We start from the raw sequence: 15648 nt of genomic DNA, 5'->3' as shown, positions 1-15648 counted from the left end.
GTATGTGTCATTTCAGCTGTTAAGATACAAACCTTGGGACTTCCCTGGTGGTCCAGTGGTTAAGAATCTACTGTAGAGGGCGCGGATTTGATCCATGGTTGGGGAACTAAGATCCCACATGCCACATGACTTGGCCAAGAAAAAAAAAGATATAGACCTTAATTTAAATCCTTTCTTCTCTTTTTTCACACATGTTTCTCCTGTGATGGATGGATGCTATACAGTGTTTTAAATCCTAATATCCGTGATAACAGGAGGAAAAAAAGAGCCAAACCTTTTTTCAATATGTGGTTATGCTGGATTTAAGCGGCTGGCAACAGTGGCGCCAATGGGAGATGTTCACATATTTTGCAATGCATTTCAAAGTTCTTTTTCATGTTTTCCTTTGTAGGTAGTTAGGGATTGGAGAATAGAGAAATTAGACACATGACAAAGAAACCTAAAGCTTACTTTGATTAATAGTTTATTTTGCACTTAAGGTTGAAGCAGCTTGTTGCTTTATTAAAGACTGAAAAAACAGACCATACTTTGCTTCCACAGTCACTGAAAATTGCAGTTTTTCTAAAATCATTTTTTTGATGTTCTTTAATAGTAAAAGTATATACCATTTCTCCTAAGTATTCCTTTCAGTTGTTGACAGGTGTCTCTGAAATGAAGAAACTTTTCTCTGTTCTTAATTTTCTACTTTGTTGTTACTGAATCTTTATCCAGTTTTCCAGGGTATGTTAGGTATTTAGTCCTTCCAAGTTGTAAATTATTTGGTTCTGTGCAACTGCATTTTGATGAACTATAGTGTTTTTATGTATTGTCTGCTTATATATGTAACAAATCAACTGGGGTTGGAGACGGAGCCACGTTTGATTTGGAAATATCTTTTGGCTCTGAGGGGTTTAGGCATTTTTTTTTTTTAAATAAATTTATTTATGTTTTTGGCTGTGTTGGGTCTTTTTTGCTGTGCACGGGCTTTCTTTAGTTGCGGTGAGTGGGGGCTACTCTTCATTGTGGTGCACGGGCTCCTCATTGCTGTGGCTTCTCTTGTTGTGGAGCACGGGCTCTAGGTGCGTGGGCCTCAGTAGTTGCAGCACATGGGCTCAATAGTTGTGGCTCACGGGCTCTAAAGTGCAGGCTCAGTAGTTGTGGCACACGGGCTCAGTTGCTCTGCGGCATGTGGGATCTTCCTGGAGCAGGGATCGAATCCGTGTCCCCTGCATTGGCAGGCAGATTCTTAACCACTGTGCCACCTAGGAAGCCCTAGGCATCTTTTAATCTGGCACTGTTAAACAGGTTTTAATCTGATAGTTCTAGGAAAGAAGATTAGAGAGCATTGTGCGTGGTTTGAAGAAGACAGGTCTGTGTTAGAGGTGGAGAGAAGGATCTAGAAATCCTCTTAGGGTAGGACAAGTGTGGCCAGGAGAGGGTGTGCCCTACTCATAACAGGGACCACCTGTACCTCATCCTCCAGCACAGTGTCTCACACCTATTAGGCTTTCAGTAAATATGTGCTGAGTACATGGCTGAAGGCTGGCTCTTGGCGGGATGGCCACTGAAGTACCGTGTGACATGGACAAGCTTTGATTTTATTTAACATTTATGCATCTGGACACAGACACCCTGAGATTATCCTTCACACATGTAAAATAAGTGGTTATCTATTTGTGGTAAGCTTTAAAAGCAATTTTTTTTTTACATGAAGAGTAGTACTTAAGGTCTTCTGCTTGATTTTTTTTCCCTCAGTTTAGAAGAATATAAATTTTTTAAATACTTGATTTACAATGTTACTTTCTGCTATTCAGAAAAGTGATTCAGTTATACATATATATACATTCTTTTTTTTTATAAATTATTTTATTGGCTGTGTTGGGTCTTTTCTTTCTTTCTTTCTTTCTTTTTTTTTTTTTTTTGCTGTGTGTGGGCTTTCTTTAGTTGTGGTGAGTGGGGGCTACTCTTCATTGTGGTGCGCGGGCTCCTCATTGCCGTGGCTTCTCTTATTGCAGAGCACAGGCTCTAAGCGCGTGAGCTTCAGTAGTTGCAACACATGGGCTCAATAGTTGTGGGTCGCGGGCTCTAGAGCACAGGCTCAGTAGTTGTGGCACATGGGCTTAGTTGCTCTGCAGCATGTGGGATCTTCCTGGAGCAGGGATCGAACCCATGTCCCCTGCATTGGCAGGCAGATTCTCAACCACTGCACCACCTAGGAAGCCCCTATATACATTCATTTTATTATATTCTTTTCCATTATGATTTATCATAGAATATTGTCTATAGGACCTTGTTGTTTATCCGTTCTATATATAATACCTTACGTTAGAAAAATATAAATTTTTAAAATTATTTATTATTTATTGGCTGCGTTGGGTCTTCGTTGCTGTGTGCGGGCTTTCTGTAGTTTTGGAGAGCGGGGCTACTCTTCATTGCAGTGCACGGTCTTCTTATTGCGGTGGCTTCTCTTGTTGCCAAGCACGGGCTCTAGGTGCTTAGGCTTCAGTAGTTGTGGTGTGTGGGCTCAGTAGTTGTGGCTTATGGGCTTAGTTGCTCTGTGGCATGTGGGATCTTCTTGGACCGGGGGTCAAACCCATGTTCCTTGCATTGGCAGGCGGATTCTTAACCACTGCACCACCGGGGAAGCCCAGAAAAATATAAATTTAGAAAGAAATGAAATCTGATACCACTCTGCAGGGGATGTGAAAAACATTCTTTCTGTATGTGCTGTGAAGAGTATCATTTGCAGACCTGCTCAAAATTAGGCTCTGAGCAGCCTCCTGTGGTACCACTTCCCTTCAGTTACCTAACCTGGTCATTCTGCTATGAAAATTATCTACAAGTTCAATACTAAAAGCAGACCTTTTAAATGCACAAGACTATTCTTAATCTATTACAAGCAGACCTTGTCTCATTTTATTGCACTTCGATGTTGTGTTTTGTTTTTACAAACTGAAGGTTTGTGGCAACCCAGTCACAAGGCTGTCAGCACCATTTTGCCAACAGCATTCGCTCACTTCATGTGTCTCTGTTGTATTTTGGTAATTCTTGAAATATCCTAGACTTTTTCATTATCATTATATCTTTTATGATGGCCTGTGATTAGTGATCTTTCATGTTACTACTATGACTTGCCAAAGGCTCAGATGATGGTTAGCATCTGTTAGCAATAAAGTAATTTTAAAATAAATTTATTTCTTTGTGTATGTATGTATGTATGTATGTATATATGTATGTACTTACTTATTGGCTGTGTTGGGTCTTCGTTGCTGTCCTCTGGCTTTCTCTCATTGTGGTGAGAGAGAGGGGGCTACTCTTTGTTGCAGTGTGCAAACTTCTCATTGCGGTGGTTTCTCTTATTGTGGAGCATGGGCTCTACGCGTGTGGGATGCAGTAGTTGTGGCATGCAGGCTCACTAGTTGTGGCATGCAGGCTCAGCAGTTGTGGTGCATGGCCTTAGTTGCTCTGTGGCATGTGGGATCTTCCCAGACCAGGGATCAAACCCATGTCCCCTGCATTGGCAGGTGGATTCTTAACCACTGCGCCACCAGGGAAGTCCAATAAAGCATTTTTTTAAAAAATTTATTTATTTTATTTATTTTGGCTGCATTGGGTCTTTGTTGCTGCGTGTGGGGTTTCTCTAGTTGCGATGAGCGGGGGCTACTCTTTGTTGTGGTGTGCAGGCTTCTCATTGCAGTGGCTTTTTTTGTTGCAGAGCACAGGCTCTAGGTGCGTGGGCTTCAGTAGTTGTGGCATGTGGGCTCAGTAGTTGTGGCTCATGGGCTTAGTTGCTCCACGGCATGTGGGATCTTCCTCACCCAGGGATGAACTTGTGTCCCCTGCATTGGCAGGTGGATTCTTAACCACTGTGCCCCCAGGGAAGCCCCAATGCAGTTTTAAATTATATATACAGTTTTTTTAAGACATAATGCTATTGCACACTTAATAGGTTACAGTAGAGTATAAACTATTATATGCACTGGGAAACCAGAAAATTTGTGACTCACTTTATTGTGATATTAGCTTTATTACAATGATCTGGGACAGAACCTACATTATCTTCAAGGTCCACCTGTACTTTGAAGGAAAGGATGTTTCTAACCACTTTTCTTCACCAGTTTGCCCAGATTCATAAATGTGCTGGTAGGTGGTTGCCTTGGAGACAATGAGCTTTCACTTTTTATTCAATAAAAACTGGATAGGGTGGGGCAGAAACATTCTTCAGGTGGAGGCTGGGAAGGTGCTGCTGGAGCAAAAAGTCAGGCCCAGGCTTCTGAGGCAGGGAAAGAATCTCAGCAGTCCACTCAGAGCTAAGAGTTCAGTGGACTGGGGAAAGGCAGAATGTTATTCCTGTTTTCTTAACTGTTGTTTTCTGTAACTTTTCTTCTCTTATCGCACTATGCCCTGCATTTTATAAGTTAATTTTGTATAACAGGAGAGAAGGAGCTAAGTGCCTGAAAAACATCCCCAGATTTTGAAGATAGTGGTAGTGACTTATGTCTATTCTATTTCCCTATTACAGTCGAAGACTGAAGGATTCATAGACCACATTGTGTGCTTTTTGGTAAATCTACAGATTTGGTAAATCTTGTATAGCAGTCTGCATCACGTGGGTTCTTAGTAAGTGTTGCTAACTGTTCAGGCACCTCCCAGCTAGCATTTCTGCTAAAGCCTCACTCAGGCAGTCTTTACAACCACCTACGATTCTGTTCCTCCAGGGGCCTTTTTCCTTCATGCCAGAGTAATCTCCTCCTGTTATGTGAAAATCTACCTGATTATTTAAAATGTCACTCCTGCCACGGTGTACATAAGAAGATTTCTGCAGAGGCTAAGAAATGGTCCGATTATTTAAAAGATCATTCCTGCCAAGGGGGTTGCATAAGAGCATTTCTACAGAGGAGAAGAATAAATTTGTAATGAGAGAGTTTCAGGCATTTTGGCATCTGGAGTGCTGAGCAGGGTGCAGAGATTTTACAGCTGTGGGTCCTTTCCCAGAACTCAGATCACAAGTGATTATTGTGTCTTGTGCTCACAAGCCCATCCTTCACTCTGGTATCAGAAAAACAGTCACATTATACATATTTGAGTCATTGGTTTATGAGTCCCTCCCACCCCCATCCCATCAACTAAGCTGAGAGCTTTTTTGAGGGCTTGAGAGCCTGCCTCATAGATGTCTGAACCTCCAGTATCTGGAACAGTGCCTGGGAAATAGCAGATACATAATAGGCATTGATTAAATGAATGGTCCGGGTTGTGTATCTTTCAGCCTTTTGTTGTTTTATGAAGCTTTTTGTTTCAACACTTTTCTATTTTGATAAAATTATGAAGTAATTTGCAAAAATCTGAACTGTGGAATAGCCAATTAGAAAAAGATGAGAATCTAGAAGCTATGAGAGGAGGAATGTACATTGAAATTGTTTGTTAGAAACTACTTGGTAATGTCATCACTTGCAGTTGGGTCCTTCCTGTAGAGTTCTACGTGACATGAAGTAACTTCATAAGGATCATTTGTAATTTTATGGTCTTATTTTGAATTTGAATATTATTATTATGTCACCATTCAGCGAATTCTTTGATAGGGATGTGTTTCACATTCAGTTTGCATTTATACTCATAGGACATTGTTTTTCTCCTTTCTTTTCAAAGAAAACTGAACTGAAAATATTTGACAGAAGCAGTCTACTGGGCCTGGATGACCTCGGGCTGAGATGGATTGTGGCACTTACACGAAAATACTAGTTTGTGATGATTACATTTCTTTTTGTTGTCCAGTAGTTTGGTTTGTGTACATATATACGTATATATATTTTGCACTACACAAATGATAACATTTTAAGGACTAATATTGCTGATACTTGAATAATCAATCTCAACTAGGTTATAAGTAGCAGACATAGGTTTACCCTACCCTTGAACTTGAAGAACGTTAAGTTATTAATTATTGTTTGGTAACATGTTTACCTGATTATCTCCCATAGAGAAATATAAGCTGCTTTTCCAAGGTACAGTTGTGATAATGAGAACAGATTTATAACTGGGAATTTTTAATTTTCTAAATTAAATGTGAGAAAGTATGCAAACAAAGAATGAATTTCAAATGAGATGAAATCGACTTTCTTTCTTAGTCCCTGAACCGCCAAGCGATGCAGTAGAAAACGACTGGAAGAATCTCCTCCACCTCCACCTGTGGGCTGCCTGTAGTCTTCCTGGGGCATACACAGCTCTAACTTTAGTGTCCAGGCATCATCACGACTAAGTAGAACCCTATGTACTAGGCTTCATTTTTACAAGTGATGCACAGAATAGACATAACCTGCTAGAGGAAATGATGAAGATGGGCTCAAAGTAGGTTTGACAGTGTGTTCTGAACCTGCAGGTCATTAGTAAGATTTGTATTCAGTCATATACATGGATTCCTTTGTAATTATTTTCCTTTAACTGAGGACATCTTGTTTCTGCTTCATAGGGTGCTTTGAAATATAAAATGAAAACTTATTTATACTGTTTTTACAAAGGTCAAAGAGGAGACACATGAAAATCACTTTTCTGCAACTGGTAAACCACACAGACTGGACTCTTAACCTCTTAGTGCCTCAGTTATTTCCTTCGGGGTATAATATTGGAGATACAGTATACCTATTTCACAAGGAGTCTTGGAGGGAGCTGCAAGCTAGCAGGCCATATGCTTCCATGGGAATAAGACATACCCAACTAATGTAAATTTAAGTGTCTCTCCCTCACCTCCCACACTTACACTAAGAAGGAAACTGTAATTTAGATCCTTGAAGACTTTGTTTGGAATTATCCTTCCTCTATACCTTTTAAAACTCTCTGCTCATGTAGATGTACCTTATACTTTAAACTTTTTTCTGATTCAAAGGCATAGTATCAAATAATTTTTAAATATTCTTGGTATGTGTGATGTTGGGTTTAGCATCATGTGTTCAGAGTGTTTTCAATATGAGAGAAAGTAATCCATCCCCAGTATAGAGGGTGATTCTTAAGCTGAAGAAAAAAGTATAAGAGCACAAGTTGCTTTTCTGAAGACTCTTTTTTTTCGCTTATTTTTTTTTCTTACATGTAACTTGATTTTTTTTAAATTTTTTAATTCCATCTTGGTTAAAATCTGTCTTAATGTATCTACTAGTACTTGCTTTTTAAAACCTGTCCTCTATTTACTTAGGGAAAAAAAATGAAGCCAGTAACTGAATTATATGTAAAAATAAAATTTAGACCTGTGGATCGGGAATCATTTTAAAAAATTAGCTATCAATCTGGTATCAGAAAATGGTGGCTTTTCTCTTAGTATATAAATAAGATGCAAAGTAAGAATGTAAGCAGTTGTGATTCATTACAAGCAGTTGGAGGTAACTAACTCCTAAGGATAACCATTTGTATCCTATTCCAAAATCTTGTTTTATAGTTTGAAAAGCACTTTGCACACAGTTCTTGTATATACAAGTAAAGATGTAATTATAGGATGTAGTGTTACTGCTTTGTTTAACAAGAACCTCATTTAAAATTTGAAATTGACAGCTATGGTATTTTTTTAATGATCTACTTCTTTTCTGTTTCTTTATTGTAAAATTAAGTTAAAAATAAAAGGTTACTGAGAGATGTTATGGTTTTTATTCCTTGTTGCTATTAGAAGTTCGTTGATTTTATACTAAGGATTAAGTGAAAATAAATAGTAGGGATTCATAGAGTCATTCATAAAATTCATGTAATTTTATAAAAATCCGAAACATGGTGAAGTTGAACTCATTTAGTCATTTGGTTGAGAATGTTACTGATCGTGTCAAAATCTTAGTTTCATTTCTTATTCCAAATAGGTAGCTTCCCTCAGCCACTCAATGTGGCCTCAGTCAGCCATCTTAAGTACATACAGTTGGTCTTAGGTAGAAAATGGTCTTGTGTTTTCAATACAAATGTATAACTTGTAATTTCTCCAGGTAGTGATAAAAGTGATGTTAGCTATTTGTAACACTTAAGATACCAGTGTTCTGTGGCCTGTAATAGAAACCTAACTGCAGTAGCTTAAGTTTTTTCCTTAAATACAAGGAGTGAAAAGATCGGAAGTCCAGGGTTGATAAGGTACTTCTGCAATGCCATTTGGGACACAGGTTCCTTCTGTCTTTCTGATCTGTCATCTTTAGGGTGTGGGCCTTGTCTTCATGTTTGCCAAATGGCTGCTGTGCATCTCAGTCCAATGTCTACATTGGCAGGCAGGCAAAGATACTTATCTGATCAGTAAATAGTAACTTTCTTGGAAGTCTTATACAGGACACTCCCTCTCCATCTCATTGGCTAGAACTGGGTCTCATAGTTATATCTTTGTCTATAAAAATATTATTTAAAGAATAAAATTGTTCCAGTTTATGTAGATATAATAATTTTTTTGGCTGCAACTTGCGGCTTGTGGGATCTAAGTTCCCCGACCAGGGATTGAACCCTGCAGGATCTGAGTTCCCCAACCAGGGATTGAACCTGAGCCATGCCAGTGAAAGTGCTGAGTCCTAACCACTGGACCGCCAGGGAATTCCGTACATATAATTTTATATAAATTTATTTATTTATTTTATTTAATTATTGGCTGTGTTGGGTCTTCGTTGCTGCACACAGGCTTTCTCTAGTTGCAGCGAGCAGTGGCTACTCTTCATTGTAGTGCACAGGCTCCTCATTGTAGTGGCTTCTCTTGTGGAGCATGGGCCCTAGGTGCGTGGGCTTCAGTAGTTGCCACACATGGGCTCAATAGTTGTGGCACACGGGCTTAGTTGCTCCGTGGCATGTGGAATCTTCCCAGGGCAGGGCTTGAACCCGTGTCCCCTGCATTGACAGGCGGATTCTTTACTACTACGCCACCTAGGAAGTCCATACATATAATTTTATAAATTTAATTTTGCCCATACACAGGAAAGGCCATATCTTTTGGCCTTCAATACACTTTCCCAAGTTCTCTTCTTTCTCTATTTGTTTTTCTTTTCTGCTTCTCAACCCTTGTTTTCCCACTGACTTTCTATCTCTCCTTCCCAGTAGAACCACTTTTTCAAGCTGAGAAATGGTAAGTGTTCTTTTCCTTTTTCAAAAGAAACAAATTAAAGAACTTTTAAATACATACATAATACAGGTGAGGTATAGCCATTATTGTGTTTTCTGCCCAGCACCTGTTCTTCCTCCTCCTGATAACAACATCACTCCTCACCCTTCCCCACTGTAATCCTGCCCCACTCCAAGCCACAGTAGTGGGCATGTGACTCAGACCTGGCCAGTGCTTATCTCATTCTCCTCCTGATCACAGTGACAGTCCCGGGGAGGCACATACGACCATCAGTGAAGCCATTAGAGCTATTCTCTGGATTTATTTCCAACAGCTAGAGGAGAGAGTATTTTGCCTTTTCCAGAATGTTACATAGTTGGAATCATACAGCATGTAGCCCTTTCAGATTGGCTTCTTTCACTTTGCAATATACATTTATGTTTCCTCCGTGTAATCTCATGGCTTCATAGTCCTTTCTTTTTCTGTTTTTATGGCTGTGTTGAAGTAGAATTTTATTTACAAAACAAATAGGGGGCCATATTTGTCCCATGGGCAGTAGTTTGCTGACTTCCAATTTAGGTAATTCGTTTCTTTTTAGCACTGATTAATAATTCACTTTCTGGATGTACTAGTTTATTTATCTATTCACCTATTGAAGGACATCTTGGTTGCTTCCAAATTTTAGCAATGATGGGTAAAGCTGCCATCAACATCTTTGCATAGGTTTTTGTGTGGTCATAAGTTTTTAACTCATTTGGGTAAAGACTAAAGAGTGTGATTGCTAGGTTGCATGGTAAAGCTACATTTAGTTTTATAAGAAACTGCCAAACTGTCTTCCAAAGTGGTTGTACTATTTTGCATTCCCACCAGTATGAATGAGAGTTTCTGTTGCTCCACATCTTCACCAGCACTTGGTGTTGTCAGTGTTTTGGATTTTAGCCATTCTGATAGGTGTGTAGTGGTATCTCATTGTTACTGTGTTCTCTTTCTCTTTGAATTACCAGCCTGTAAGTTATTACCAGAGAGATCCTGGGGCCATATATCCTGCTATTTGGGGGAGCCTTAGATAATAAGGCCAACATCTAGACCTAGGAACTTAGACAAGAGTCAGAAACAGTGAGTTCAAGTCCTTTAATCCAGTTAACTCTGAAAATACTACCCCATGCATATTTTTATTTTTTAATTTATCTTTTTTAATTAATTAATTATTTATTTATTTATTTTATGTTTGGCTGCATTGGGTCTTGGTTGCTGTGTATGGGCTTTCTCTAGTTGTAGTGAGTGGGGGCGACTCTTCCTTGTGGTGCACGGGCTTCTCAGTGTGGTGGGTGGCTTCTCTTGTGGAGCACGGGCTCTAGGCACGAGGGCTTCAGTAGCTGTGGTGCATGGGCTTAATTGCTCTACGACATGTGGGATCTTCCTGGACCAGTGATCGAATCCATGTGCCCTGCATTGGCAGGCGGATTCTTAACCACTGCACCACCAGGGAAGCCCCTACCCCTGTATTTATACAGTGTGTTTACATGGGTTAATAAATTTGCTTTTTACTTAAGGCAGTTTAGGGTAGGTTTCTTTATTTATTTAATTTTAAAATTTATTTTTATTAAAAAATTTTTTTTTATTTTAAGGTAGGTTTCTGACACTTGGAACCAGAGTCCTGACTAGTATAGATGACTCGTGATTGTCAGGACTGAGTGCGGGCTCTGGAGGTTCAAATTCTGAGCAATCATGGAAAGTCCCTTAACCTTGTGTTTCAGTGTCTGTATCTATACAATGTGGATAAAAATATCTCATAGGGTTAATGTATGTATAAAATACATAGAACAATGTTCAGCATATATCAGTAGTAAGTACTCTGTAACTGATAAGCTACTGTGATGGTACTAATGTTAATTTGGGTTATTATTTCACTATCAGCACATAAAAATCCAAAGCGCTTTCGAAGAGATAGACACTGGAAATGTTGGTGAAAATGTACCAAAAATCATTTTTTTTTTTTAACAAGAGCTAGTCTCTTCCATTTTATCCTCTGAATATTATTCCTTTCCTTTAAAACTTTGCCATATTTTTCTGCCCCAGAGCCAACTATTTTCAGCACTTTTGGCTGATTGTTTTGTACTTAAACCTCTCAGGTTCTAAATAATATGTTTGAACTGCTATCTTTTGATACTTCTGTTCTGGGAACTATCTATTTACTTCCCTCTACTGAAAACTGAAGATTTCATTCTTTTCCTTCCTTTGCAGTCACAGCTCATGTGTAAGCAGTTTACTGTTTTATCAGTTGGTTACTAAAGGATATGGTAAAGAAAGGGTACAGGTGAACCGGGTGAAGGTGTAGATGGAAGAGATGCACAGGGCAAGGCGAGCAGGAAGGGATGTGGAGCTTCTGTGCTCTCTCTGGGGCACCATTCCCCCAGCACCTGCATGTGTCCACCACCTAGAAGCTCTCCGGACCCTGTACTTTGGGGATTTTGATGGAGGCTTAGTCGCATAGGCAAGATAAAACATTCACTCCCTTTCCAGCCCCTCCCCCTTCTCTGGCTGAAAATTCCAAGCTTCCTTGTTTGTTTTTAGGCCACGTGGCATGTGGGATCTTAGTTCCCAGACTAGGGACTGAACCGTGCCCCTGCAGTGGAAGCTTGGAGTCTGAACCACTGGACCGCCAGTGAAGTCCCAGAAAATCCCAAGCTTCTAATCATGGCTGGGTCTTTCTGGTCACCGGCCCCCATCCAGGAGCCCACCCAGAGCCACCTCATTAGAACAAAAGACACTGCTATCATCCAGGAAATTCCAAGGGATCCAGGAGCCCTGGGTGAGGAACTGGGGTCAAAGACCAAATATGAGAACAACAACAGCAAAAGCTCCTAGTTCTCTTATCGCTTTGGAAATTATTGATACAAGAGTTTTAGGAGTTCTGTGCCGGAAATGGGAGGCAGAGACCTATATATATATATATGTATTTTCTATTATCTCTTACTGGTCTTTTTTCTTTCTCTTTGGACGCTTGTAGGATCTTCTCTTTTTTCTGGTGTCTGAAACGCCACTGTGTTATAACTTGGTATGTATAGGAAAGGTATCTGCTGCGATGATATGTAACAAACAAGCTCAAAACTCCCATTCTTTCACCCTCCTCATCCCATCCATCAGTAAGTCCTATTGATTCTACCTCTAAAATATGTCTTGAATCCAGGTGGGCTGTTCAGTAGACTTTTTTTTTTTTTTAAAGAACTTTTATTGAGATACAGTTAACAGACAATAAACAGCATATATTTAGAGTGTATAATTTGGTATCCCAATCTCCCAATTCATCCCCCCGCAACCCTGCCCGCTTTCCCCACTTGGTGTCCATGTGTTTGTTCTCTACATCTGTGTCTCTATTTCTGCCTTGCATTTCCTCTTTCATAGTTGTTAGCATTTGCCTTATGTATTGAGGTGCTCCTATATTGGGTGCATATATATTTATAATTATCTCCTCTTCTTGGATGGATCCCTTGATCTTTATGTAATGTCCTTTCTTGTCTCTTGTAACATTTTTCATTTTAAAGTCTATTTTATCTGATATGACTATTGCTACTCCAGCTTTCTTTTGATTTTCATTTGCATGGAATATCTTTTTCCATCCCCTCACTTTCCATCTGTATGTGTCCCTAGGTCTGAAGTGGGTCTCTTGTAGACAGCATACATATGGGTCTTGCTTTTGTATCCATTCAGCCAGTCTGTGTCTTTTGGTTGGTGCATTTAGTCCATTTACATTCAATGTAGTTATTGATATGTATGTTCCTATTACCATTTTCTTAATTGTTTTGTTTTTGTTGGTCCTTTTCTTTTTTTATGTTTCCCGCTTAGAGAAGTTCCTTTAACATTTGTTGTAGGGCTGGTTTGGTGGTGCTGAATTCTCTTAGCTGTTGCTTATCTGTAAAGCTTTTGATTTCTCCGTCGACTCTGAATGAGATCCTTGCTGGGTAGAGTATTCTTGGTTGTAGGTTCTTCCCTTTCATCACTTGAAATATATGGTGCCACTCCCTTCTGGCTTGCAGAGTTTCTGCTGAGAAATCAGCTGTGAACCTTATGGGAGTTCCCTTGTATGTGATTTGTCGTTTTTCCCTTGTTGCTTTTAATAACTTTTCTCTGTCTTTAATTTTTGTCAATTTGACTACTGTATGTCTTGGCATGTTTCTCCTTGGGTTTATCCTGCCTGGGACTCTCTGCGCTTCCTGGACTTGGGTAGCTATTTCCTTTCCCATGTTAGGGAAGTTTTCAACTATAATCTCTTCCAGTATTTTCTTGGGTCCTCTCTCTCTCTTCTCCTTCTGGGACCCCTATAATGCAAATGTTGCTGCGTTTAACACTGTCCCAGACGTCTCTTAGGCTGTCTTCAATTCTTTTCATTCTTTTTTCCTTATTCTTTTCCACATCAGTGATTTTCACCATTCTGTCTTCCAGGTCACTTATTCGCCCTTCTGCCTGTTAATCTGCTATTGGTTCCTTGTAGTGTATTTTTCATTTCAGTTATTGTGTTGCATATCTCTGTTTGTTTGTTCTTTAATTCTTCTAGGTCTTTGGTAAACTTTTTCATCTTTGCATTCAGTCTTTTTTCAAAGTCCTGGATCATCTTCACCATCATTATTCTGAATTCTTTTTCTGTAAGGGTGCCTGTCTCCTCTTCATTCAGTTGTTTTTCTGGGGTTTTATCCTGTCCCTTCATCTGGTACAAAGTCCTCTGCTTTTTCATTTTCTCTATCTTTCTGTGGCTGTGGTTTTCAGTTCCACAAGATGAAATACTGCTGATACTGCTTGATCCTGCTGTCTGCCCTCTTGTGGAGGAAGCTATCTAGGAGGCTTGTGGGTGCTTCCTGATGGGAGGGACTGATGGTGGGTAGGGCTGGGTGGGCAGAGCTCAGTAAAACTTTAATCTGCTTGTCTGCTAATGGGTGGGGCCCTGTTCACACCTTGTTGATTGTTTGGCCTGAGGCTACTTAGCACTGGAGCTTACAGGCTCTTTGGTGTTGCTAATGGTGGACTCTGGGAGGGTTCACGCCAATGAGCACTTCCCAGAACTCCTGCTGCCAGTGCCCGTCTCCTCGGTGAGCCACAGCTACCCCCCACCTCTGCAGGCAACCCTCCAACACCAGCAGCTAGGTCTGGTTCAGTCTCCTATGGGGTCACTGCTCCTTCCCCCTGGGTCCTGGTGAGCACACTTTTTTGTGTGCCCTCCAAGGTTGGAGTCTCTGTTTCCCCCAGTCCTGTGGAGATCCTGCAATCAAATCCCGCTGGCTTTCGAAGTCTGATTGGGGATTCCTCCTCCCAGTGCTGGACTCCCAGGTTGGGAAGCCTGACGTGGGGCTCAGAACCCTCACTTTAGGGGGTGGACTTCTGCGGTATAACTGTTCTCCAGTTTGTGAATCACCCATCCAGCATTTATGGGATTTGATTTTAACGTGATTGCACCCCTCCTACCATCTCATTGCGGCTTCTCCTTTGTCTCTGGATGTGAGGTGTCTTTTTGGTGAGTTCCAGTGTCTTTCTGTCGATGATTGTTCAGCATTTAGTTGTAATTCCAGTGCTCTTGCAAGAGGGAGTGAGTGCAGGTCCTCCTACTCTGCCATCTTAATCCTATCTCCAGTAGCTTTTTATTCAGCCTCCCTCCTTCAAATGTTGCCCCAACCAGTCCACTTTCCGTAGTTATAAGAATGACCCATCCATGGCTGGCTTGGTATTAACTGAAAGGAGGCCTGGTGGAAACAGTAAATATTGCACAATCTTTTGGACTCTGAGCATGTTTGTAACTGGCTAAAAACAAGATGGTTCTTCCGGGCAAACAGAGTGATCAGACCTGAGTAACCTTTGAGATGTTTTGGAGACTAATAGCAGAGTTTTTACAGTGACCATTTCCCAAACCCCAAATTATGACAAATATTCTGAGAAGTAGTAGGGTATTTAGGACTCAAATAGTGATCATTTATTAAATACCTTTTATGTTTGTTATGTACTTTGTGTTAATTAATTTTTATTTATTTATTGGCTGCATTGGTCTTCATTGCTGCACACGGGTTTTCTCTAGTTGCAGCAAGCGGGAGCTACTCTTCATTGTGGTGCGCAGGTTTCTTATTGCAGTGGCTTCTCCTGTTGCAAAGCATGGACTCTATGCTTGTGGGCTTCAGTAATTGCAGCACATGGGCTCAATGGTTGTGGCACACAGGCTTAGTTGCTCCATGGCATGCGGGATCTTCCCAGACCAGGGCTCGAACCTGTGTCCCCTGCACTGGCAGGTGGATTCTTAATCACTGAGCCACCTAGAAAGTCCCCTTCCTGTTATTTAATTCCAACAAAGGTACACCAAAGTAAATACATTTTTTGTACTTGTTTAACAGTTAGTGGAAGTGTTCTTCAAAGTCATGTATGCACACACATCCACACAGCTGCCAAGACACTTGCATTTTTCCATTCTTGTTCTGTCTCAAGTTTTTCCGTAATGAGTATCTGAACCCACATCTTGACAGGTGTTTTAACGATTTAAGTTTAGATAATAAATCACTTGTTCCTGGCAAACACCATTACAGGATGCAGAATCCCAGGTGGCCATAGCTGCACCTGCTAGGGCTGTAACAGCAAACTGTTCTTAACTTTTCCAC

At 40.4% G+C, this 15648-nt stretch overlaps 1 protein-coding gene across 8 annotated transcripts in view; it reads left to right on the top strand.

Annotated features, from left to right (window-relative positions):
- The window catches only part of ACBD5 (acyl-CoA binding domain containing 5), a 36309-nt gene extending 28715 nt beyond the window's left edge, over positions 1 to 7594 (top strand). For 7 of the 8 annotated variants that reach the window (XM_057730562.1, XM_057730557.1, XM_057730552.1 and 4 more), the window contains one exon: positions 5626 to 7594. In XM_057730562.1, coding sequence (XP_057586545.1) covers positions 5626 to 5638 — 13 coding nt within the window. In that variant the 3' untranslated portion in view covers positions 5639 to 7594. The remainder of the gene's footprint in view (positions 1 to 5625) is intronic. The other variant, XR_009053086.1, reaches the window with a different exon arrangement.
- The last annotated feature ends 8054 nt before the right edge of the window (positions 7595 to 15648 follow it).

This window comes from Hippopotamus amphibius, chromosome 4 (assembly GCF_030028045.1).
Source record: "Hippopotamus amphibius kiboko isolate mHipAmp2 chromosome 4, mHipAmp2.hap2, whole genome shotgun sequence".
NCBI lineage: Eukaryota > Metazoa > Chordata > Mammalia > Artiodactyla > Hippopotamidae > Hippopotamus > Hippopotamus amphibius.
This window is presented reverse-complemented; position numbering and strand designations above follow the sequence as displayed.